The 27,906-nt window shown below is 42.9% G+C and overlaps 1 protein-coding gene across 2 annotated transcripts in view; it reads left to right on the top strand.

Annotated features, from left to right (window-relative positions):
• LOC124145960 (protein FAM124A-like) overlaps nt 1–25,743 on the top strand; it is a 53,567-nt gene extending 27,824 nt beyond the window's left edge. Inside the window, exons 1-3 of one of the 2 annotated variants that reach the window (XM_048391061.1) lie at nt 4,857–4,943; nt 9,144–9,187; nt 20,085–25,743. In XM_048391061.1, the coding sequence (XP_048247018.1) occupies nt 4,885–4,943; nt 9,144–9,187; nt 20,085–21,550 (1,569 nt within the window). In that variant the 5' untranslated portion in view covers nt 4,857–4,884 and the 3' untranslated portion in view covers nt 21,551–25,743. Of the gene's footprint in view, nt 1–4,856; nt 4,944–9,143; nt 9,188–20,084 lie in introns of those variants that run through there. The other variant, XM_046515952.2, reaches the window with a different exon arrangement.
• The last annotated feature ends 2,163 nt before the right edge of the window (nt 25,744–27,906 follow it).

Below are 27,906 nucleotides of genomic sequence, written 5' to 3'. Positions count from 1 at the left end.
CTCTCTCAGAGAAAGTGTCAAAACCATGCTCTTTGTCTCAGATGGCAGGACAGAAAATATTAGGTTGTCGAGTATGACGAAAAATATGTCTTTGAAAACAACCTCTGATATGAGTGTGTATGAATTTACGCCGCTTTGAGCAATATTCCAGCAATATCACGGTGGGGGACACCAGAAAGTGGCTTCACACCGGGTGACACCGGTTTGTTAAATGTCTTCATGCTATTATCCGTGACATAATGATGACGTCATTGAACCAGTGAAGTGTTATTTGTATTTATTTCATGAGTGGAAACATACATCGTTATATCACTCCTTGATATCGTTCTTTGCTAAGTTCATGATAAGCCGGTCCAATCAGTTGTGCAATAACCGGCTTGTACTAGAATTGTCGACGCCATCCCCTTCAGGATCCGTCGAGTCCTGACAGGTATGCCTGATGACGATGTGTCTCAAGATCAAACGTTTTCCCACAATACTTGCAGATTGTTGAACAATTATCAGTAGTTCAATAAACAATTACCCTCGCTACCACATTTAATGTATTTTCAAATCATTTGAACGACCAAATTGGATTTCTACAAGTTTTTCTACAAGTAAACAAAAACGAAAAAAACCCTTTTCCATATTTGTACCAAACCTCTACTGAAAGCAGAATCCTTTGTACGATGCCGACTGTAATATCAGTATGTGTTTATGAATCACTATAAAATAATGATGTTACCAGGTTTTCGCGACAATGTGAGCGTATTCTGCTCTACCGGTGGCAACCGTTACATGCAGTGGGGACCTGTGAAGATCCGGGGTAGAATAGGTCTTCACAACCCATGTTTGCCATAAAGGCGACTATGTTTGTCGTAAAAGGCGACTAACGGGATCGGGTGGTCAGGCTCGCTGACTTGGTTGATACATGTCATCGATCCAATTGCGTGGATTGGTGTTCATGATGTCAATCACTGGATTGTCTGGTCCTTACTTGATTATTTACAGACTGCCGTCATATAGCTGGAATATTGCTGAGTGCGATGTTAAACAACAAACAAACAAACATGCAAAGACAGGCTAATTGTTCCCCTGAAAAAACGGGAACATATAGTACAAGTCCAAATAGGGAAGTGCATCAGACATCATTTTTGTCAAACGTGTGCACTGGCTATTGTAACCTCGATCAAACAACTATTGAGCACGAGTCGTATGACGCTCTTTGACATCCTCGTAGAAAGACCATGCTCCATTGTATCTCAAAAGTTGTGAAATGTAAACACGAAAGGCTGAAGCTGCTACAATAGAGTTCGACATGAGGGGAAAGTTGACAATTAGAAAGTCATCCCTCTTGGCATACAGTTTCTGGAGAGTTTTATGTCATTCTGAATCTTTATGCATAAGTCTAAATATAAAACAGACGAGGCGGCGTCACTGGCCTCCTTTATTTCTAGTTCAGGTGGGTAAATCAGTGGAATTGACTATTTGGCCGTTATTGAACGATATCAGATCATCGATTAGCAATTAGCAATTAGCAATTATTCGTCACAGCTACCGCCCAGAAGCGCATGAGATCATGAAATCTAAACAAGTTAATGTTTTCGGTTAATGAACCTACTAAGATTGATCCATGTATGTGATCATGATTGATTTCTTTCATTAGTGGGCCAAACATACATATTTCCTCCAATAGTCGCCCTGAAGCTAGATCAAGAATCCATGCGTCACTTAACCTTGCTGCTAAAATCGAGTTAACAAGGTGAAATGCGTCACATGTCATAAAACCACTCATGAGGATTACAATATTGAGCATTTAAAGATCAGTTGGAATTATGACAAAATCATTCACGTAAGATGCTCCCAAGTGAGCACAAGTCAAATCTCCTACATCAGATCCCCATGAGCAGGTCTAAGCGCACAGGGCACATCTGTCGGGTCGCGGATTAACGGATTAGCCGCTACGAATGCCCAGATTATTGCCTATTCATCCCTACGTTGTATGTTCGATTACTAATCTGTACCTGCCCCTGTGGAGATCTGGTGACAATGTGACGCAGTCACAGCTGACTTTAAACTGGATACATACCCATTATTACGGGGATCGTGCTGTGTTAGATCTCTCTGAGGCTAAATGTGTTTGCTGCTATTTGCGCCTGTGTTTGACGATATCGATGACTATGTATTACCGAGCTTAATGGCTCAATCTCCGTACTATTGTGTACCCGTACAAGCTGCAACCCGAGTTGTAGAACGATAAGTATTGACTGTCAGTTGATCGCTCGTGTATTGACGTTTAATAGTGAGTGAGTTTGGTTTTACGCCGCTTTTAGCAATAGTCCAGCAATATCACGGCGGGGGACACCAGAAATGGGCTTCACACATTGTACCCATGTCGGGATTCGAACCCGGGTCTTTGGCGTGACGAGCGAACGCTTTGACCACTAGGCTACCCGACCGCCCCTGACGTTTGATAAGTCATATAGGGAAAATATATCCTTTATCAAAACTCATCATATAGCCGCAATTACTTTGCATCTGTTAAACATAACTATATGGTTATACGCTTTGAATCAATACAGTCAATGAAAGGGTATATTTACTGTGCACCTTTTCAGATTGCTAAACGAAGCCGTTACTAACTGATTAACCATTACTAAAAGCCTCAAGGTTTTGAATGTATACTGATGGCGCAAAAAAGGGGAACGTATAGTACCGAGCAAAAGAAAGCATACACATGGAAAATGGATTTGACCAAACAATAATAAACGTTATCCAACGTAAGCCGAAAGAGTCGCCGAAACACAAACGTAAGGTCTAAAACACAACCATCACCCTTATCAAACACGTCACCATCGAATTATCATTTTTTATCCGTAGTCACCGTCAAACATGGTTGTATACTTTCTTTTGACCGGTAGTGTATGAAGCCTGGGTTTGTGTTTTGGACACCAAAGATGACCTGGTATTTTATGCCAATGTATTATTTTTCATTTAATTTATTAAAATTTGAGAACTGAAAAACAATAAATTAGATGAATACGGGACATAGCTCATGGAGGTATCATTCCTAGAAATGTTCTTGTATCATATTGCCAATATTTTTTTTCAAATTGTGTTTGCAATGTCATGTTTACTGCAACGACTGAGCTTTGTTTGTGTTTCTTAAGCCTAAAGCAAGTACAAATATACGGTCATATCGCTGTTGATGACACGATAGACATATTGACATCAATCATATGTCGCCAATTAACATTCACCTATGGCAAAAACACAAAATTTGCCCGGTTACCGCTTAGGGTTGACGACGCATGTTCTGGCGTTCTGATAGGATCTTTGACAAGACAAAGGACATTTGTCATCGGCTAATATAGATCTACTTCTGGCATGTCACTAAGGAAATTCTTGGCAATCCTAAAAGGGATATTATTGCACTTTTAACATGATCGCAGTGGTGAACAACGTTAAGCTAGTGTCTCGCAGACAAAGCGGCATTATTTCCTGTCGGTGAAATTATGTATATCAGGAATAACTGTTCAACCAGAAATCCTCCACGAGACATGCAAGGCTGTCATCGCACACTCATATCTCATAACTAATGTTCATGTCACACACAAAATCCCGTTCCGTTTGGTAAATACCCTTGTTTGCCTATCAGCGAACAGCATGCCACGTGAACAATCCCAAAACATTGTTTGAAGTCACAGCCTTTTGTTTGCTAACTACGGTGTAATATGTTAGACAAACAATCCTAAGTTGATGTTAGACGATATCCCTTGTTTTGTAATGCCCGTGTATAGATTCAGCGTCTTCGTGGTTAGAATTACCAGTGGGATGCGGCCTGTAACTAATCGAGTCGGACCAGACAATCCAGTGATTGACATTATGGGAAACCTTTCACGCCGTCGGGGTAGAGTGAGACACAATCAATCAAGTTGACCCGTGCAGATCCGGGGTAGAATTGGTCTTCAGCAACCCATACTTGTCATAAGAGGCGATAACGGTCTCGGGTAGACATCCTTCATAAAAGTATATGCATCAATACCCATAAAGATCCGGGGTAGAATAGGTCTTCAGCAATTCATTTTCCCCAAAAGGCGACTATGCTTGTCGTAAGAGGCGACTAACGGGATCGGGTGGTCAGGCTCGTAATTCACTCTTGGCTGGTGCATGTCATCGTATCCCAATTGCCTAGATCGATGCTCATGATGCATAGTCGCCTTTTACGGCAAGCATAGGTTGCTGAAGACCTTTAATTTTCTACCCCGGATCTTCACGGGCTGTTTGCAATGGTACAACCACACACGCACGCACGCACGCATGCACACACACACACACACACACACACAAAGGGACGTTACCCCGCGTTATCCATTCATCCAGACCCTTCATATCCAGATTAACGGGTATTCATGGTATATCAGGGAGGGATACCACTGTCAAATAGCGACAAAAATAATACCGGATTTACTGTAAAGAACTACCACAAATTGGTATGTGTGAACACTGAGATGAATGAACTAGTGATGGAGCGGGTTCATGTACTCTGAATGGATTACCGTAGTCGCGTGTTCAGTACAAACGGCGTTCCACAAACGACGTAAACTGGCCAATAAATACTGTGCGAAATTCCATTCAGTATTTCGAACAATTACCCAATATTGCCCAGACCCCACACTCACACTCTCTTGTGTAGAGCAACGGCTTATCGGTTTCAAGGAACGCGCAGCGAACAATGATCCTTTGTATTTCTATGTAGAGTTTCTTCCAAAATGGCGTGACTGAAATTCTTAACTGCCCTGCACGAGGCTGTAACACGAGACATGAGCGCTCCCTTGTGGTCGTAAAGCCTCCGTCACCAAACTGACTAGAAGCTATGCGGCAGAGGAAGGACATAGTTGTACTATGCCTGTTAAATCTGGTGCTAGGAAGTTGGATGAGTCTACAAATCAATCGCCTCTCAGGTATGTGCAGACAAGAATAGACCCAGGGGGACGTTCACACAGTTTTTCCTTTCAAATAAGAGGCGAGGTGGAATGGGGTTAACGTCGCGTTCAAGATCTTGCAGTTACATTGCGACGTGCATGCACATGAGAGAGAGAGAGAGAGAGAGAGAGAGAGAGAGAGAGAATTATAGAGAAAAACTGAGAAATGTGTATGAAATAAGAGAGAGGCAGAGAAAGACTGACCGATACATAATTAGAGAGAGAGAGAGAGAGAGACATATATATATAATTAGAGAGACAGAAACAGATTATCATATAATAAATAAGAGAGAGAGAGAGAGAGAGAGAGAGAGAGAGAGAGAGAGAGAGAGAGAGAAACATAAGGTAGTATTATTAGAGAGTGAGCCGGGGAGAGAGTGTCTGCTTGTAGTGGTTATAAATGATTACGCTTTGATCGATAAGTTTATATACTCGAAAACGTCATCTTAACAGATAGACGTTTGGTAGCTCTGTTGTCAACGTGTTTGCTTGTCATGGTGGTTCGTATGGTTTTAGTCCGCCTTTATGTCGCCCGACCAATGCAGACGTGACAGAACCAGTCAACCGAATTTATTTGTGGAAGAGGAATTTTCATGATGTTTCCACCTATCACAGTCATCGACTCTCAAATAAGTTCATTTGATACAAATAATATATTAGTTTTTCGTTCCGCACCTGATTGCGTATTTCAATGTGTACCATTAACTATTCCTTTGGTTGAGTGGCAAATGAAAGGTTTGATTTGAGCAGAAAATGCCACATCTTCCGAATTGAGATTAATCACAATATTCCACAATGCACTAAGATTATTCATCTGATACTGTCTCCGAAATTCCAAAATAACCAAAACCCGACTTTCACAAAAAACGAACCTAATTGTACATAGCTATAATACTGATTCGTGACAGTGATTTCGTTAATATTACACAAAGTCCCAGCGGCGACTTAACATCTATTCGCGCCGAGGTAATACAGGATTTGAAATGAATTGAACAATATACTTTTACAATCAGTAAAGCCAATGCCATTCCCACGGGTCTACGCTAAAGCCAGTGATTTCTCGACGTGGTGGCCAACTTCGGCGTCGCGTTTCCCCAACAACTTAATCAGACTTCCATAATATTTGTTTATAACAGCTTCCCGTATTGCTGCAGTAGTGTAGAGGTGCTATGACCTGCGACGATGACCACGGCAGTGTTTATGCCGGCGGTGCTGATCTTACCCCAGGGGCATGGTCAACACTTCGTTAATCCTTGGGTACACACGGCTTTAGATACGCCCTGCTTGGATTGTTTCCATGTGACACTCCCCTAACACTCCACCAGACCCAATAATAAATTAAAATCGAATCCAACTTAAGTCTACATTAGTTTTGGCAAGTCTAGTGTGAAAGTAAGCATTGTTCTGGGCTCCGTTTGAATTATTTTTTTCTTTTTAAGATATATATATTTTTTAAATAAAATTCTTTATTTAAAATAACTTTATTTCTGTGACTAATTGTTAGTGTAACACTCCTCTTTGAACAAAGAAATTACGTTTTCAATATAAAACGGTTTTTTATGTCATTGAAAAGTCTTAATATGTCTATTTAACCATCTCTAATCCCCATAACAGTTTGTAAAAAGTAATCTTTTTCTGGGTAAGAAATGAATTTGCAACCACATGACCCACTACCATGTTTGATATGTTGCACATGTGTGCAAAAATGTAAATTTATTGACTTTCAAAGATAAGATGACAAAGATACCCATCAGCTGTTGTGTATCATGCGGACTGTTTGTGTTTAATTCTTGGAGTACTGACTAAGAGCCAGTACAGTTCATTTTTTAAATATAACATCGCTAAGCTAGGATGTTTTCAATTGACAATCAAACAACATATGCAAAAAAGTCAACAGAGAGGTATAGTTTCTTTTGTCTTTTGTTTCTTTTATATACTGTTACGATTTGGTCAATAGCACATTCCGTTACATAACGCATTGCTCATAAACACATTGCGAAATACGCCTTTGTCATTTTACACGTAGTACAACTGACGTGTGCAGTTTAATTGCATTAACTTGGTTGGTTAGTTGTTTAACGCCGCACTCAGCAATATTCCAGCTATATGACGGCGGTCTGTAAATAATCGAGTCTGGACCAGAAAATCCAGCAATTAATATCATGAGACCTATTCTACCCCGGATTTTCACGGGTCTCTACATTTATGGAGTTGGACAGTTATAAAATAACAAATAGTACATAGCCTCGGATTACCGACACACATGTCACTTGTCACTGAAATTTATATTATATACTGAACAAAAGAAGTAAGGGATCATGATAATTTGGGGGGAATTTTTTCGTCGTGAAGACTGAGCCCAGAATTCAATAAAACTATTCTCAAAAATATTCATGTTTCCTAACTTTTTTAAACTTTTTTTTTCGAATATAAATATTGTACAATTTTGTTATCAATACAATGTAGATATGGATATCGAAACATAAAGAATATTAATATGCTATAAATAACGATGATAAAGAATGGTACAGCAATATCATCAACATCCTGTCTGTGTGGTGTTTGTCCTTTTGTACCACAGCTGTTATTCCCGGCAGAAATTCTGCCTTTTGTCGTTCTAACGTATCATGCAGACGCCAGGTCTTACACACAGCACTTTGTTATTTCATTGTTAAAATAAAAAAAGGTGTATTTATTATAAACTGGAATGATTATTGTATAAGTGACGTTTTTTCCATCAGAATTATGTTGTTGTGCAAACCTATCACAAGGCAATACACGTGGCACGGACTTCGAGTTCTAAACACAGGCAAGGGAACGAAATATAACCTAGTACACAACCACTATTTGGATAAAGAGAGTTTAATACTATACAAATAATTACTCTTGACTCGGTCAATATACGAAAACAAGGACCAGAGGGCCCGACCGTCGAAGGGGTTGGGTCCTAGGGTCTTTGTTTTCGTATACTGACCTCGTCAAGAGTAATCATTCGTTTTGTTATACCGAAATTCGCTTTAAGTTTATGAAGACTTTAAACCATCCCCTGTTTCATTAAAATAACTTAGCCGTGGAATGTTCGTACCAGACGCCATCTTGTTTTCTAGCAGACGAGTCTATATTTATCGCGTGACAGGTCAATGCTGATCATGTGACGAGTCAATATCCGTGGTCAGTGTCAGTGACATGATGTGGGGATCTGCATCGAAATGTAATGTTTTATACCGTGGTAGGGATTAACCAATGGAATTGCAAGATTCTTAATAGAGGTATAACAAAATTGTATCACAGCTCCAACTTAACAAAGACGGTCACGGTGTAATCGCTGTCATTGTTGTAATATTGTTGTAATATTGTTGTAATATTGTGCAAGCGAGGCAAGTTTATGCTGGGAATGTCAGGAACTTTAAGTAGGAAGTATGATCAAAACGTATGGCGTCTTCAGTAAAAGTTCTGATTCGTGAAAAGAAAACCTCGAACCGTCCCATCACCATCCCTGCACCATCCCCGTAACCCTACCTGCACCATCCCTGCTGCATCCCGGACACTTCTGCGCATCGACCCAGCACCGTCCCAGCAGCACCCCCACAACATCGCCGCAAATGCCCCACACCGTATCGGCATCACCCCCGCACCATACCCATAGCATCCCCGCACCGTACCCGCCCCAACCCCGCACCGTACCCGCCTCAACCCCGCACCATCCCCGCACCGTACCCGCCCCAACCCCGCACCGTACCCGCCTCAACCCCGCACCGTACCCGCCTCAACCCCGCACCGTACCCGCCTCAACCCCGCACCATCCCCGCACCGTACCCGCCCCAACCCCGCACCGTACCCGCCTCAACCCCGCACCGTACCCGCCTCAACCCCGCACCGTACCCGCCTCAACCCCGCACCGTACCCGCCTCAACCCCGCACCATCCCCGCACCGTACCCGCCCCAACCCCGCACCGTACCCGCCTCAACCCCGCACCGTACCCGCCTCAACCCCGCACCATCCCCGCACCGTACCCGCCCCAACCCCGCACCGTACCCGCCTCAACCCCGCACCGTACCCGCCTCAACCCCGCACCATCCCCACACCGTAGCTGCACCACCCCCAACCACCCGCAACATCCCCGCAACATCACTGTACCACTTTTGCTTCTCTAAAGTGTGATATCTCCTTTGTTTCAGGTCACGGAGGGGGAGTTTCTCCACGTCGACGTCATCCAGTGACGGTAAGTAACTTCATCATGACGTCAGGGCGATAGGATAGCCTAGTGATTAAAAAGTTCGCTTGTCACGCCAATGTTCCGAGTTTGATATGTGTGTGAGCGCAATGTTTGAAGCCGATTTCTCAAAAGTCCCGTTATGATATTGCTGGATCCTTTCAGACTGTGACATTATGCCATACTCACTCAGTCACCGTGACGTCATCAGCTTGTCTATCACACTTATCTACTTATATCAACCACGTGGTTAATGCGTTCCCTCGTCACGCGATAGGCCGGGTTCGATTCCCCACATGGGTACATTGTGTGAAGCCAATTTCTGGTGTCCCCCGCCGTGATACTGCTGGAATATTTCTAAAAGATGCGTAAAACCATACTCACTCACTCACTTGTAATCAGGATGAGATTAGATCCTCCCCAAGAACTTACTAAACTCAGGATCAGGTGAAAATAATTTACGACCTGATTGATGGCCTGTTATCGTACTCTGACGACGTGGATCATTGCTCATGCTTTCAACCATTGGTTTACCTGGTCCAGACTCGACTAAATGCAGGTTTCCATGTCAGATACGCTAAGGTGGCCTTGTGACATGTGCGTTTGCTCGTTAGAGTCCTGATGGGAACCTTGCCTTCTTGTCTTCTGTTGAGGGAACAATGAAGTATGGCTTTAACTCAACTCTCGGTTATAATATATTGGCCGTGAACTAAAAACAGCGTTGAAACCATTTTAGGCGAAATTTAATGTATTTTTTTAAGAATTGTCAAAACCAAGGGAATGTCTCATTTCAGGTTTTCTGTTGAAACATTTATAGACGCTCTACATGTATAACGTATTTGATATCACTAAGGAAAGAAACTATATACTATCCAAAACACGTTTTCACAGGTGATATCGCTTTGTTGAGATCAAGGGATATCTCTCAGGCGATATCTTCATCGGTTACCATGACATTGCAGCCGATTGTGATGTCATCGGTTACCACGACGTCACAAGGAAATGTCACTAATTTTATCTCTCTCAACTGAAGCTGATTAGTGGGGTCTGTGTCACCAAGCTGTCGCAGCGCTACGAGTGTCGAATGTCTGCGTTAAAGTATAGGAGTTGTGGTCGTCTTAGCGCTAAGATCGCTTTGTGGAACAGAGCCCTTTACTCTCAAGACACTAGTCACAAACTAAAGAAAGGTGGCAGAATAATTTTGATGATGAATAGAATATTACCCTCGTATCTTTTGATGCGTGCCGAAGATGAGACTCGCTATGTATCGGTAATTTTGTCATGTTGAATAAGGAAGTAAGCTGTCTTATGACAATTTGACTCCAGCAATCCATGCTTATCGTAAGACGATTGGGGGCGGTCGGGTAGCCTCGTGGTTAAAGCGTTCGCTCGTCACGCCGAGACCCGAGCTCGATTCCCAACATGGGTAAAATGTGTGAAGCCCATTTCTGGTGTCCCCCGCCGTGATATTGCTGGAATTTGCTAAAAGCGGCGTAAAACCATACTTACTCACCCACTCACTAAGACGATTGGGTGATCAGTGACTTGGTTGACTGCTTGTCATCGTAACCCGGCAACGTGGAGCGTCGCTCATATTATCAACCACTGGATTGTCTGTTCAGAGTCGATAATGCACAAACCTTTATCATATAGCTGGGATATTGCTGGCGGCGCTTTAAACAACAAACAAAACGACACAACACCTTAAAATAGCGCCTTCACACCACCCATTAGGTGATATTGATTCTCAGTGAGATGTTTCTATGTTTATCTTTCTTTTACGTTCAGGCCAGTAACATAAGTAAAGGCTTCTGTCATGATGGTCACTATTTGAATTGTGCAGGCGCCATCTCTAACAACTGTTGTTCCAATCTCTCGCCTCACAAGCCGTTAACCCGTCACCCCTCCCTGTGTGTGTCCCGTGTGTATTAGAGGCAAGGGCTGTCCCCGCCCACACGTGTTCATCCCTCTGTACTCCTCGTGGGGGACACACGTTGACTCGACGCCAACTCTTACCACAATAGACGAGCCACGTCGGTGTCATCACCAGCATCCTTGTGTACTCGTGTACTTATCTTCCTCTATCATCCTCCCCAGTGCGGGCGGTTGGTAGCCTTGTGGTTAAAGCGTTTGCTCGTTGCGCCGTTCAGGTTCGATTCCCACTTGAGTACAGTTTGTGAAGGCTATTTCTGATGTCGCCCGACGTGATATTGCTGGAATATTGCTAAAGCCGGCGTAAAACCTATTCACTCCATCCCTGATCCATATCATCAAGGGGGCACGGGTGGCCCAGTCGTCTAAGGCGCCGCGATTCGCTGTGCAGAGTTGCGTCCCGTGGGCACTCCAGAAACCTATGATTGTGGGTTCGAATCCCGGTTCGCCCCGATTATGTTTCTAGGTTTGTCAGCACCATACCCGTGCTCGTGGGTTTCACCGAAGTGGTAAACGTCTGAGACCTGCATCACTTCGGGCTTTCCTCCCATATTAAGCTGACACGCCGTGATATAACTGGAATACTGTTAAAAGCGGCGTTAAACCCAACTCACTCACTCATATCATCGATATCAGTACCTCCGGTTCATGTGTCTGTCAGGATCCGTGTGTCGTGAGTTCGAATCCTACACCCGCTCCGTGGTTCTTCAGCTCTACATCAAGGCTCTCGGGTTTGGTCAACGTGGTGAACGTCAGTGGCCTACGTCATTTTGTGCTTTCCCCTCATTTAAATGTTGGACCGTGAAATAAGTTGGGTACTGCTCAACGCATCGTCAAAATCACTCACTAACTTACTCTCTCACTCTCACTCACTCTATCACTCACTCAATCACTCATTCACGTCAAGCCAAAACACGTCAAAATATTGTATTTGTTGTTACCCCTCCTGGAGCTCGGCATTAACTGGATAAAACAAGATCTGCTGGGTATTCTGGCCAGTATACTGTGTCTGCGTGGATTATCCATTTTAAACTGTCGCATGGTATCTCAGTGGGCAAGCGCAATAAAACCGACATTAGTCCGGACTAGTACAAACAGGAACAAACACACGTGCATGCACGTCGCAATATAAGTGCGGTAATCTTGAACGCGACGTTTAACCCCATTTCACCTTACTTTAATACAACCGATATTCTGGATTGTCGCGAATCATTGCCTCGTCCTCATTTAGTGTAGGGCTATGTTCTGTCATACTTTGGCTATAAGCCTCCTTTGTTCCACAAATCTCAAACGAGGAGGCCTATTACTGTCTTCTCGCCGTTCCCGCCCTTCACTCCTCTGCTGTTGGCGAGTTTTAACGCCCTTAAACATTAACAGTAAACTGCTAATTTGGAAATTCCCTTTAAGCTGCTAAGTCAACTAACGAGCTCTCTGTAAATTGATTATTTTCAAAAGGCAAACACATCGTCTCGACACACGAAATTGAAGTTTGTTGAGATTAAGCCGCCTAGAGATTAAATATGCTGATAATCCCAACATGAAGCATCTCACACCCTGGACACACAGTGACGGAGAGGCCAGTGTCCGAGTGGACAGACTCACAGGCCGGACTTCGCTCAAGAGACCGCAGCATCACATATATAGTCAGGGCCACGGTTGTAGATTTATCCTGACTTTGTCCCCGCTATCCGTTGCTCAGTTCTTTGTTCCACGTTTCACATGTCCTGTTTTTCATGTCCTGTTTCAGGTTCTCGGTACCCTCTGACCCTGGTCCCCGTCGTTCGTTCCCTTTCTCATGTCCTGTTATCTTGTTCTTATCCTCTTACCCCCGTTCACCGTACCCTGTTCTGTTTCCCCTATGTCAAGAGCCTTGGACCCTGTTTTTCTTGTCCTGTGTTCCGTGTCCTGGTTCCTGTCCAATGTTCCCCGTTCCCCGTTCTATGGGGTTTTGTTACCTCCCCGGATCACCGGCATCTGGTTTGCTTATCCAGCTCCCCTGTATCATGTTCCCCATTCCCACGTCCTGTTCCCCCGTTCCACCGTTCCCCGTGCCTGTCATCAATTCCCCTATCCCCTGTGTTGTGTTCCCGCTCCTCGTGTTCCGTTCCCGATTTCCTCTTCTCCGTGTCCTGTTTGTGGTTTACTCGTGTCCTCGTGTCCTATTTTGCGTTCTCTCTTCCCGTGTCCTGTTCCCGTTCCTCGTGTCCTGTTCCCGGTTCCTCGTGTCCTGTTCCCAGTTCCCTGTTCCTGGTTCCTCGTGTCCTGTTCCCAGTTCCCTGTTCCTGGTTCCTCGTGTCCTGTTCCCAGTTCCCTGTTCCTGGTTCCTCGTGTCCTGTTCCCAGTTCCCTGTTCCTGGTTCCTCGTGTCCTGTTCCCAGTTCCCTGTTCCTGGTTCCTCGTGTCCTGTTCCCGTTCCTCGTGTCATGGTCCCGGTTCCTCGTGTCCTGGTCCTGGATCCCAGTTCCCTGTTCCTGGTCCCTCGTGTCCTGTTCCCGGTTCCTCGTGTCCTGTTCCCAGTTCCCTGTTCCTGGTTCCTCGTGTCCTGTTCCCGGTTCCTCGTGTCCTGTTCCCAGTTCCCTGTTCCTGGTTCCTCGTGCCCTGTTCCCGTTCCTCGTGTCCTGGTCCCGGTTCCTCGTGTCCTGGTCCTGGATCCCAGTGTCCTGTTCATGGTCCCTTGTGTCCTGTTCCCGGTTCCCCGATCCCTGGTCCTGGGTCCCAGTGTCCTGTTCCCGGTTCCCCGTGTCCTGGTCCCTGTTCCCTAATCCCCATGTTATCTTGCCTGTTCCCTGGCTTCATCAACTAGATTCCGTAGACCTTCATAGTTCGCCAGACAAATGCTGGGTGCTCGCTGTTCAATTGCCTTGAAAGATGAACTGTGTTCCCTTTTACCTCAGTATCCGATGAAGTAGGAATGAATCGTTACCGCTTATGACAGATTAAACTCGTTTGAGCAAATTGCTCTGAAAGCACCCAAACTTTCGATTTTGTCATGGATTGTGGCGTGTCGGATCGTCAGTACATGCTCGTTTCATAGAGATTCTGTAACATGTTTGAAGTAATACAGATAAACACTTTCACCCGCTGGTTCCCACCGATGATTTTGTTTGTTTGTTGTTTAACGCCGCACACAGCAATATTCCAGCTATTTGAAGGCGGTCAGTAAATAATTGAGCCTGGACCAGACACTCCAATGATTGATATCATGATCATCGATCAACGCAATTGGGATCGATGACATGCATCAACCAAGTCAGCGAGCCTGACCACCCGATCCCGTTAGTCGCCTCTTACAAGCATAGTCGCCTTTTACAGCAAGCATGGGCTGCTGAAGACTTATTCTACCCCGGATCTTCACGTGTTTCCCACCAATGATAACACCCCAATTCCAGGTGTTCGAATCCGGGTCTATTAGTCATTTTCTCTCAAAATGTTATTTGGTACCTGTGGTACAAATGGGACTCAACATACAATTTCGTTTTTTTTTCTTGATTTGGGCATGCTCTTAAATTATCCAAAAGTGAGTATGGTTAACGTCGCTTTTAGCAATATTCCAGCAAGATCACGGCGGGGGACACCAGAAATGGGCTCCACACATTGTACCAATATCAGGAATCGAACCCGGGTTTTACGGTTTTGACGACCGAACGCTTTAACCACTAAGCTACCCGACGGCCCAAATTCTCTCAAAAGATATATTTGGCTATGTAAACCTCTTTTACCCTAAAATGGCTGAACCTTGATACATATGTTTCTGCTTACGATGACATCACTGTTGGTTCAACTCTTTATGTGTTAGTGTCAGCTGCTTGTCTTCAATGGTTATGCCGAACACATTTGACAAACACTGCTGACAACAACCTGATGTAAGTATATGTTGATACTCAACATATCCAGGAGAATTACAGTGCCGTGGCACTATTTACGAACACGCTTATGCCGAACTGACAGATATAACGAACTACTTTTGGGTCCCGTCCATTTGCTGTATATAGGCTGTATATGTGTCTACAACGAACTACGGTTATAACGAACTAAAATTAATGGTCCCTTTTAGTTCGTTACAACCGTAGTTTACTGTAAGTGGTATTGTTAGCAAACCAACGGACAAAACTGTGCGAATTTTTGACCCGAGGTTGAAGCGGAATGAAAATATTGCTGTTTCTCGTTTCTTTGACGGAAGCTAAAACCTAAAGACCTATCGGACAGCTATGGTGTATGTTACCGTCTGAATTATTCAAATAAATAAAAACCAGTTCCATTTGCACAAGAAATATCTGCTAAACGCAGAGCCGATTGTACGATGCCGGCTATGTGTTCATGAATCAATAACAAATAGTGATGATACCAGGTGTTCGCGAAAAGGTCGGTGTATCCTCCCCCCACTTGCATGTGACACCCGTCACGAACACATGCAAAGGCAAGACAGGGTTCATTTGAAAATCCCACGGGAACAAAACTGCGTTTTGAAATTTCGTATTATTACATCTTAATCGTCATTCTCTCATATCATTTAGGGGAAATTATTATAATGAGTGAGTGAGTTGGGTTAAACGCCGCTTTTGACATTATTCCAGTTATATCGCTTAATGTGGGAGGAAAGCCCGAAGTGACGCAGCTCTCAGACGTTTACCACTTCGGTGAAACCCACGAGCACGAGTATGGTGCTAACAAACCTAGAAACATAATTCGGGCGAACCGGGATTCAAACCCACAATCATAGGTTCCTGGCGTGCCCAAGGGACGCAACTCTGCACAGCGAATCGCGGCGCCTTAGACGACTGGGCCACCCGTGCCCCCGAAATTATTATAATGCTTTTGAAGACCCTCTTTTATATTTTGATGCCAACAGTGTTCATAGACAATAAAAAACAACACAAAATTGAAACTGTTTCACTTCACGTTAGACGAACTAACCTGACTCGATAAAAAAACAAAGAAGCAAATATAAATTACTAAATATCAATGCTGCAACGATTCAGGGATCGTTGCTGACGGTATCACTGAGTGCGTAAGCCAGCTGATGATTACCCAGGCTGGTGCAAGATGCTAATGCCCTTGTGTACACTGGGAAAGGGATTTCTCATTTTGTTGTTGAGATAAACGACAGATAAGAGACAAACAGTCAGCGAACAAAGCAGCTTGTAGAACTAGGGAAGTCCCCTGCCTGATTGCACCAAGGAGAATTGTGATGTATCGCCGTCAACAAGTCATACAAGTCACCTTCCGATGCGGAGCTTGTGCCTCCGTGGTTTAGTGGTAGAGCGTCCGCCCGGAGAGCGAATGTCCGGGGTTCGATCCCCGGCCGCGTTATACCAAAAGATGTTAAAAGATTGTTATGGGTTACCCTGTCTGGCATTAAAGGGATAAAAGGGACTGGTTGGCTTGGAGTCAGTATTCTGTGTCTGAGTGGGGTATTCATGTTAAACTGCAGCATGGTATCTCAGTGAGCTAGCACTATAAATCGGCATCAGTCCGGACTAGCACAAACAGCCACACGCAGCAACACACACATACACACACACACACACACACACACACACACACACACACACACACACACACACACACACAGACACACACACACACACACACACGTGCATGCACGTCGCTATGTATATGCGATAATCTTGGACGCGACGTTAAACCCCATTTCACCTCACCTCACCGAAGCACCAGATTTGATGTGGTCGCCTCTTAAGCCATGCATGGGTTCGCGAAACCTATTTTCCACCCGGATCTTCACGTGAAGAATCTACCCAACGAATCCCCAGGGGTAACCGCGCTAGCTGTAAGACCTGATTAAAGGGGGGTCGGGTAGTGTTACTATAAAGTTGCTGAACGTCTACAATTACTCGACGGCATGCATCAACCATAGTTTTCTGGTACTGATTCCACTATATACATCCCTGATACAGTTGTATGAGTGCTGGGTGCGATGTAAAACAACATTTACACACCCTCGCGTCCTTGTCGGCTCTCATCCATCGAACATTTCGTTCTGTCTCCCCGTTTCTCTTTGTTCCAAGCTTTACATATAATAATTTATCTTCATGTAATCGCCATATAAATATATGTGTCTCAATCTTTCCACACCAATCTTCATTGTATCGTCAAATTTCTATGTCCTAATCTCTCTCTGCTTAAGCATTTCATCACATTTGTATGTCCAAATCTCTCCATGCTTAACCATCTCGTCAAATTTGTATGTTCAAATCTCTATCTGCTAAACCATTTCATCGCAGTTATATGTCCAAATCTTTCTATGCTTAACCATTTCATCCCAATAGTTTGTCCAATACTCTGGGGTCCTGTCATCTGAGTATAATGTTCTCACACCCACACCTTCCTCCCATCTTCCTTGTTCCGCCGTCATCAACATCCGACTTCCTCACCGCATGGTTGACACGTACAACAAACGCCGTCAGTTTGTGCAAATTGGCTCTGGCCACATTAGCGCTGTACATGGGAGCACATTGATTGTACGAGGGGATCTTGAAAGGGAAGTCACGACCTAAGAGGACTAACACTTTAGTGCTGTGTCGGAATCAATGAGGCAATCAACATTCTTTAACGTGTTTGTATTTTGTGCCATTGATTACCCAGACCAATTGACGCCCTGAAGGCACATTCCACTGCCCAGGTTATCCATCGATATCCCAGAACCTGTAAATAACCTGAATGTCTTTTAAAATGGTAAACCTCGTCTTAAAATGACGTATGTAATAATGCTTTATTCGTTTTTCCTTAATTATTCGTTTAAGATGCGTTTCTTTTAATATGCGTAATCCAAAAGCTCACTTCCTAAAATCTCGGGTTAGAATCACCGTCTTGCAATGAATGCCGCATTAATTTATGATATACGCATTATTTTGACATGAATTTCTGTTTTTAAGTGAATATGCATGATCAAATAAGATCATTTCCTGATCTCCTTTGCAATTGGACCCGTGAAGATTCCGGGGTAGAATAGGTCTTCAGCAACCCATGCTTGCCGTAAAAGGTGACTATGCTTGTCGTAAAAGGCGACTAACGGGATCGGGTGGTCAGGCTCGCTGACTTGGTTGATGCATGTCATCGATCCCAATTGCGTAGATCAATGCTCATGATATTAATCACTGGATTGTCTGGTCCAGACTCGATTATTTACAGACCGCCGTCATATAGCTGGAATATTGCTGAGTACGGCGTTAAACAACAAACCAACCAACCAACCAACAACCTTTGCAATTGACGTATTAGAATACCTGCGTCATTGGTTTAGCATTAATGCTGTTTTAGTTTGCACTTCTTGTAAAAGTAATTGTGGGGTAAATGCGTGTGTGGTGGGAGACAGCTCCCTCACATCCTGTATTGAAGTTGTCGTGTGTTTGTTTGTTGCGTAACGCCGCATTCCAGCTATATGAGGGGGGTCTGTAGCGGACAAACCAGTGACACGGGGTACAATGACCCCCGTTCAACCAAGTCACCGAGCCGGACCACCCAATTTATTAAGTCGCCTCGTACAACAAGCATAGCTTGCAGGAGACCAATTCTAACCCGGAAACAATACTAGACAAACTTGACGTATTACAATAATTGCGGCATGGAATTATCCTATGATTACTATTTTAGGATTCGTTTATTTTAAAAAGTTATTTTGGGAGTGCAAAGGCGTGATCAAACGAGATCTCTTCCTGCTTGCCAGATAAACACCTCCCCGACACGTTCATCTGTTGTAACGGTAAACCCATGCATGACTTCAATGTTGCCCATGCTGAAAATCACGTTTGTCTTTAATTGACTTGATATATCCCGATAGTGACCGTATTTTGGGAGGCAAACTATTTTTGTAACGTCAGCCAAATAAAATTTTGTGTTAATTCAAAAGTTCCTATTGCCCGCTCTTGTGAAATCCCGTGTAAACCCACTATGGGTCGATATATCGAATTTCTTTTTAGGGTCAACATTTTTTGTTAAAAGTACAATTCAAATTTTAAGAATAAAATTTCATGTAAATTCACAAGTTCCTATTGACCGCTCTTGTCAAAACCCGTCTTAACCCACTATGGGTCGATATATCGAATTTCTTTTTAGGGTCAACATTTTATTGTTAAAAGTTCAAATTTAAAGAATAAAATTTCCTGTTATATTAAATCTGTTCCATATTCAACTTTAGGAGAGTAATACTGTTTAATAATTCATAATTAATTATGAAAAAGAGCGGGTCTTCAAGCGCGTACTTGAACTTAGGTATAAGCGACACTTGACCTAACCATTCATAGTATTTATTAAGTTAATGTTTATCCCCTAAGTAGATACGCATGTACAGTGATGGACGTATATTTAACGTAAACATAGTATGCAATCGAATACTTGTTAACACAGTACTCCTTTTAAAGATAGAGCAAGTTTATTTTATAACCTTTCTTTATAAGGTGAAATACTTCCTATTTTGAAGACATTGTAAGAATGGCTGATGTCAGTCAACAGATGGGTAAGTGAATATGGTTTTACGCCCATATTCAAGTTATATCATGGCGTGGAAACATCAGAAGTCTATTTTAGTGACTCCGCCGATCTAATGCTGGAATATTGCTAAAAGCGGCGTAAAACTATACCAAGTCACTTCAGGTGATGTGGGGTTTAACGTCGCGTCCAATGTTATTGCACTTATATAGCGACGTGCATGTACGTGTGTGTGTTTGTGTGACTGCTTGTACTAGTCCGGACTGATGCCGATTTATAGTGCTAGCTCACTGAGATACCATGCCGAAGTTTAACATAAATACCCAACTCAGACACAGTATACTGACTCCGAGCCGAACCAGTCCTTGTTTTATCCCCTTAAACCGTGTCGTTATTACGAGGACCTCGATATCAACCACTAGTGTGTCCAGATCTGATAATAGTCATAAAACTTGAATATAACTGACTGCTGTCTCTCACTAGCTGTTGCACCTTGTGTCACGTTTTCAACGATGTATTTCTGTTTGCAGGTAGCAGCGTGTCCTCAATGAGCTCAAGCAGGTCAGACGCTGAGAGTGAAAGTGTCAGCCTATCTGGTTCCGATTCGGACTCTCTGCTCCAGAACGACCCCACCAAGCTGACGGTCCAGTTCTATGCGGACACCCATGAGGTCATTCCCCTGCTTGACCTCTACCAGCCGGTCCTAGGATGGATAGACTCGGACCTTCAGCTCTTCAAAATCAGAGAAAGAAGTTCCAATACTGATCGTGAGGAAACACTTTCGGAGCATGTGTCCAGCCTCGCTATCATTGTGTTCCTGCACGAAGAAGGTATGCTTGGCTGCGAACGGATACAATCAGCCAGACGACATTTTGAAAAACCGCCATGGAAATTTCATCATTCCGAGCAACTCGTGAAGGGAAAGATAAACCCGTATCCCTACAATTCACAAGAATTTTACTACACTTCGTCCGATCTGCCATTGTGGGCGGTGAGGCAAGTGCATTATGGGAAAGAGCACATCCGGTTGGTTGTGTACGCGAGTGATGAAAACTGGGATGATATGCTTGATTTCTATAAACTCATTCTCGGAGCTGACCCTGAGCTGTCAAGATCAGACTTCTGTCTCTTCACGATCCATGCCCAGATACACTACAATGTTCAGTTCGCCCTGAAGCGTCTACCGGCCACCACGTCTCCAAAGATCCTTCAGTCCGTCACCCTGCAGTTCAAAGTGGCGGAAGTCGGACATATCGTTCCCCTCTTTCCCAACATCTGTCGGCCCTTGTGTGACAACCGTTGGGAGACGACGGACCACGATGGCAACTCCATCGTGCTGGAGGTGACAGGTTCATCACCCAATACGTCATTGGACAAGTCCTTCTCAAGGTTGACCCCCCTGGACTCTTCTTTAGACAGGTCACATGGTCAGATGAGCCTCAGTTCCTCATCCAGGAGCAGTGTCTGCAGCAACAAAGAGATGCAACAGGAAAGGACACTCAGCTGTTCCTCTTTCAAAGAACAGGTCCAGGGGAACAGTTTCAAAGAAGCGGAACTGAGGAATTGTTCTTCGTTCAAGGAACGGGATCCACGGAACTCGTTCAAGGACGGGGAACAGATAAGCTCCTTCAAAGAAAGGGAACCGAGGAATTGTTCTTCATTCAAGGAACGGGATCCACGGAACTCGTTCAAGGACGGGGAACCAAGGAACTGTTCTTTCAAGGAACGAGATCAACGGGCCTGTTCCTCCTTCAAGGAGCAGGAACATAGACACAATGATTTGAATAACTCAAAGCAAAGCAAGACACGTAGGTGTCCATCTCTTGCTGAAAATAAAAACTCTCAAAGCGACAAACAACACCCTGTGATCCAGAAGGACCATCCACATTCCCGTGGTGTGTATACAGACAATTCCCAACCATACAACTCACCTGCTTATTATATAGACGCCCAGGCAGGTCACCTACAGACTGAGTCACAGGGTTTCTACGTATGACCGCTGGATGGTCTTATCAACCAACCCCTCTTGACAATTCTCTCGAATTATGTTGAAGAGTACCAGAGAGATTCTGGCCACAACCCTTCGAGTGGCTAAAACAGAACCAGGAAGGCTGATTGAAGTCTTTTTATAACGTTGGACACGTCAATAACAAATCTCCAGGAAGAACAAAAACGGTCTGAATTATATAGGGTCGTTTTGGGACTTGGGAGATTTCAAAAGCTAAATGTCCAGAAAAGATACAACTGCTACAGAAGAGAACCTTGATCTTCTTATCACAGAAGAGTGTGTTTGTTGTAATGACACCCTTGGACGCTCACATATTTGACATTGTGGTAACTGTTATAGAGACGCACATTCCATGCCTTATACAAACTACAGAACATGGACGATGGGGAAAATCGAGGAAAAGGACATGTATTTCTGTGACACGTTGGAGGCATCGTGTGAAAACGAGTAATAAAAGACGACAATGATCCTAAACACGTCTATCTTGCCAGACAATGAAACGACATTTGGTCGCTTGAAACATGGACACGAAACTGGAGCGTTCAAACAGGGGAACAGGACCTAGACAATAAAGTGCTTCATCATTCACAGCGGAGGCATCCTGCGTCTTGGTCGCACCCTCGATGTGACCTTTTGCTTCCGGGTCACATTCTCGATATGGACATTCTCCATCCGGGTCACAGATTCGTGGAGTCTGTTATGCGCACAACCAGGAAGGGATATAACTTGGGGTTAGATACCGTTACCTCATCCCATGTTGATATGTAAATAAACAACTGCGTTTTTCATATGTAACGTTGTGTATAGCCATCATCGTCACACATATATTTATATTACACGTTCCTGTGACGAAACCAATATTCAGTCTGTGTTCTTACTTGTAGATCCTATTTGGGGAAACTCTTTCGTCACATAGTGACCTACGATCTGTGCATTTGCGATGATCTGAAACGCAGTGTCATATTTGGTATTGATACTTTCACGAAATAATATTTCGGATTAAGTCTAATTTATACACATTTGTTAATGTCACTGAAACCCAGACTACTATGAGTTCATATAAATTATGCCTACAGATGTATTTGTTTCTCAGTTTACAAATCATAAAACTATTATGAATGCATTTTAAAACACTGTTCTTTACGGTTAGACACGCATGCGTACTTCAGCATGAAGACAGTAAGTGTTATTTATGTCGATTGTGACAGAGGAATCTACGTTATATTGATGCTTTTTTGTTTTTGTATTGTTATAAATTGTGTATTTAACGTCATATTTGTGTGAAATACTCTAAGATATTCAACAGAGGGTGTGTAGAGACTGACCTAGATTGAAACAGTGACATTAATGCGTCATTTTATATTCATCAGTGGGAAATTAAATTAGGTAGACCGGACACTGTGCAGAGGCTTGTCCCTTTGCTACTAGGTTCAGTAACTTCCGGGTTCTTGCGTGGATCGATGCTCATGATGTCAATCACTGGATTGTCTGGTCCAGACTCGATTATTTACAGACCGCCGTCATATAGCTGGAATATTGCTGAGTGCGGCGTTAAAAGACAAACAAACAAACAACTTCCGGGTTCGATCCAATTCGGATCTTGGTCCCAAGTATAGGCGTTACAGCCGTAACAGAATATACACAATGTATTTTATTAGGGACGTAAACAAGACTTGAACTTTGTGTCTGTCTATGGTGTACACTGAAACCTGTTTATCCAGAAGGCGTCATTCCCAGTAAACACAAATGTCCGGATTATGGAGTCAATAAGACATACACGTTAACAGTGATAGTCCGGATTAACCGGGTTTCCAGATTACCGGGGTTTCATTGTGAAGTTGTCACTGTAGCGATGTACCATTCACGTCAGTACTTACTAAACCAACTATATCACAAATACAACCATTTCCTATAGGTTTGTTCACGGGAATAGGAACTTCCGATTTACGTAATGAAATTTTACGGGGTATTCTCCCAGTGACCACTCCCTGTTAAAAAAAGAGAATGGCAAAGAATGAAATCAGACAAGAGTGAGCACCCCGATCGTATATATATATATTCAATTTGTCATATTTCAGTGAAAATACCAATGCAGTCGGGAATAACCCATGATACGCACAACAGGTTTGTGACGTCATGAATACCTGAACGATAAATGTCGTACTGTAGGATATATGGGAGGTTCAAGGTGGGGTTATAGTAGCGATTTCGAAAGGGAAAGCATATTGAATCAGTATCACAATACAATTCCTGATTGCATTGATGTGATCTACGATTGCATTTTATTCCTGTTATTTTTGTATAAACTGATGGTGACTAAATTGAAACAAGTAAAAAACGGTTGTTCGATGGTAATGTATTTGATACGGGTGGCATAGTTGTGTTTTGGAAGTTTGCAGTATTTCGGCGACTGTTATCAGCCTAGCATTGTTTTGATAACTTTTGTAATAGTTTGGTCAAATCCAATTTTCAAGCGTATACTTAATTTCGCCAGGCAGTTTATATAAAGTAGATGGTTGGTTGATCCCAAATATACAAAGTTTAAACATTTATTTCTGAAGTTCAGATTCCCGTGGTTATTGTTAAGTTCCAGATACAGTATTCGTGACAACTGTCTCAGACAGGCTTAGAGGTAGACCCTAGATGACCACATATTCAGTTGGATATCAGAATGTACATGGCTTTTATTCAGTAAAACTCATGCAACAAGCTCTAAGTATGAGATGTTTCTAGGTACGTAGCATGTTGGATTATTTGAATTATTGTATTGATGTGTTCAACCTTACGCCAGAAATCAAACTCTTAGTCAGGTGTCCAGGACTATTTAACCTAACCCCTAGTCCCATTTTCATGTTATTCCAACTACCAAACGCCCAAAGTCAAATCAATTCATAGAAAATCTACACGTGTAAGAAAATCGGCATCCCTTAGCTTTTTATCTTTAACTTATATTTCTTTTTAAATTTTACACACAACGACTTAGTTCTGAATCTTTCCTGTAAGATAAAAATTAGAAAGGGATAATGCATTATATTTTTCTTCTTTGCGTCATTCCAATAAATTTGGATACATAATCTCGGATGAACGTTATACTGTATTTCAAGCGTGTAGGGTTAATATTATATCAGGTTATATGAATATTCCCTTTTTTGGCAGAAGTATAAATGTCGCCCTTCTTTGTAGCGCATTCTCGTTTCTTTACATCAAAAAATAAGTGTTGAGTTTAGAAATGCAATTATCCCCTGAGGTGGCGTCAAAGGAACTTTCACTATATTGACGTATAACGTCGGAGTTGAATTAGGTGAAGGTCACCTCTCGGTCCACTGACCGTAAGCTCGGACAACCATTGAAACGTGATGCTAAATACGGTATTTGTTAGCATATACCCCAGCGGACAAACGAAACGGTGATCATTTTTTATCATATCATAAGGTTTGGGGTGAAAAACGCAAAACTTGATTTTATGTTTTTTTAAAGGTATTATCTGCACTAAAGGTAAATTGGGTTGAAGATGGGCTCGTCTTTTTATTTCTTTTTGTTTAATATTCGAGTTTTCAAATTATCGCCACGTTTACACTTTTCTTTGTTGTTTAAAAACTCTCTTTTTTTAAATTACTGCTTATTTTCAATGTCAACCTTAGATGTACAACAGTTCAAGAAAACATGAACTTGACTTCCTTTTTGCCCAAATACACACATAAACATAGGGTGAGTATCACAACAAATGTTTATTTGTTTACTCATTTGTCAGATACACCAATCTCTGAAGCTATTATATTTCTATCATCAACGTTATTATTTTGACATTCATAACTGTATTTGATCACAGTGACTTTGTTCGCTGGAATACACTGCTATCTGAGCATAAGCTCAAAATGAAGTTGTTGACAATATTGTTGTATTTTACACACAAAAAACTGTTCCTCACGACAAATGCCTTCTAGAATTAACATGTTACATACAATGACGCGGATGACGGGGGTACCCAACAAAAGAATGTTGACAACGCGTCAGTGTAAACCTCGACTTGAAACATTTTGTGTCTGTCAGCTTAACATGTACATTCGAACTGGAAGCGTCAACACTATTGACGTGTTTCCCATGTGTCTGTGAGTCACTGTGGCCCTGTCTTTGTCTGCCGTTCCCTGTGTTGTGGTCAGTAATAAATTCATTTGCATACATATTTGGTGTTTATTGCGTATTTCATTTAAAACGCTGGTGACAGGGTAACCTCCCAAAACCCCTACATCCCATTTCCCCTAGCTACAGCTTAAGAAAACAAAGTTCACGGTCCATGGCACTGCTAATCCCTAGTCTGTTACCTATTTCATACAATGGAACAACCCAAGAAACACGAATAGATTGAGATAAATATGGATCCAATCCATGACTCGCCTCGATAATGATACTTGTTTTTTTCAACACTGCATCCGCCCTGGCTTTCATCAGTGTGATAAAATAATGTCCACGGTCTGCGGTATTGGATTGTCCCTCGACATTATTGTGACGTGCTGTTATATTTCTGAAATGTTTTTTGTTCAAAGCGGCGGAACAACACATCCAGTTGCTCACTTGAAGAGTTTTTAACTTGAACGGGCGCTGGGCTAACCGTGTGGTTAATCCATTCGCTCGTCACGCCGAAGACCCGGGTTTCATTCCCGACATGGGTACAATGTGTGAAGCCTATTTCTTGTGTCCCCCGCTGTGATACTGCTGGAATATTGCTAAAAGCGGTTAAAAACATTTTCACACACACTTATAACTTAACACAACACATTTCTCGTAACACATCAATGAGACAAAACGTTACATCGTTCCAACAAATACAAAAGTTATTTTGAATAATATATAATAATGCATAGCAATGCGTGATATTATTTGGCTTTGACACAGGATCTTGTGAGTAATCCAGTCCAGTACAGGCATTTAAACCAGAGGTCGATAGCATGCACAACGATGACTGGATAAAAACACATTGTAATGTTTTTTGAGACACGGGAGGCGCCGCAATTCGCTGTGCAGAGTTGCGTCCCTTGGACACGCTAGAAACCTATGATTTTGGCATTCGTCACCACTCGCCCCTTTCCGTAACCAGCTAATCGGCTTGTCCCGGAATAACACGACTTGGTCACGAATGATGATTTTGGGTTCGAATTCCGGTTCTCCTCGATAATGTCTCTAAGTTTGTCATACCCGTGCACGTGGATTTTACCAGTGGTAAACGTCTGAGGCCTGCATCACTTCGGGCATATTAAGCTGACACGCCGCGATATAGCTGGAATACTGTTACAAGCGACGTTAAACTCAACTCACTCACTGTAATACTAGTATTTCATTTGCGATGTTGATAAAATGTACATGCTTTAAAAATAGTTACCCATTTTTTTAAGATAATGTCTTCCAAAATAGAATTCGACCTCGGAAACGTCGGCCAAATCCACGTTACGGACCAAATATATCAAGTTGCGAGCGCATATTCGAATTTCCAGAAATCACGTCATGATAGAATAATGTTTTATCGTGAAATAAACAACGCTTTGTTTTTTATTGTTCTTTGCGATTTATCGCGTAGCTTTCTGGTATTCGAAATATAAGACAGTGATAAGTGTTGTCCAAGAATGTATTAAATGTTTATAAACATCCAGTGATGTCATCCTATTGTTCCCCAATCGGTCCGGATTAAATATCATAAACGGGGATTTTATAATATCCCGATTATAAAATATTAAAATATTTACAACTTTCGATGATATTGTAACATGTAAAAGTCCCTCGCTAGAGACTTATTTTGAAGACAATGCAGACAACGAAATGATGTACAATCAAATGACAAATGTTTCCTGTGTATTTCAAAGTATTGAAGTTGCATATCTGTAGGCAAGTGAGTAGGCCACTAGACATCAGGGGGCGGTTAAACCAACATGCTTTTGAGAATGTTTTTTAAAAGTCCCCGCACGCCAGGAGAGACATTTTACGCCCGTTTCTTGTGGTTCGTGGAAAGTATGTTTGAAACAGGCTTTGGTTGTGTTTCAGTTGCGTTATCGTGCTGAGCGTTCATGACATTATGAGAACTTGCACATGTTTAAGGCACTCGTGGGTGCAGCAAATTGTGTCTGGTTTCATTATCTTGCGACCGCCTCCGTGGTCTTGTGGTAGAGCGTCCGCCCGGAGAGCGAAGGGTCCGGGGTTCGATCCCCGGCCCCGTCACACCAAAAGACGTTAAAAGATGGTACTTGTTGTTACCCTGTCTGGCGCTCGGCATTAAGGGGCTAAAACAAGGACTGGTCGGCTCGGAGTCAGTATAGTGTGTCTGAGTGGGGTATTCATGTTAAACTGCGGCATGG

Source organism: Haliotis rufescens, unplaced genomic scaffold (genome assembly GCF_023055435.1).
Source record: "Haliotis rufescens isolate VD_foot unplaced genomic scaffold, xgHalRufe1.0.p SCAF_9, whole genome shotgun sequence".
NCBI classification, from domain to species: domain Eukaryota; kingdom Metazoa; phylum Mollusca; class Gastropoda; order Lepetellida; family Haliotidae; genus Haliotis; species Haliotis rufescens.
Note: the sequence above shows the minus strand (reverse complement) of the source record. Positions and strands in the feature narration are given on the sequence as shown.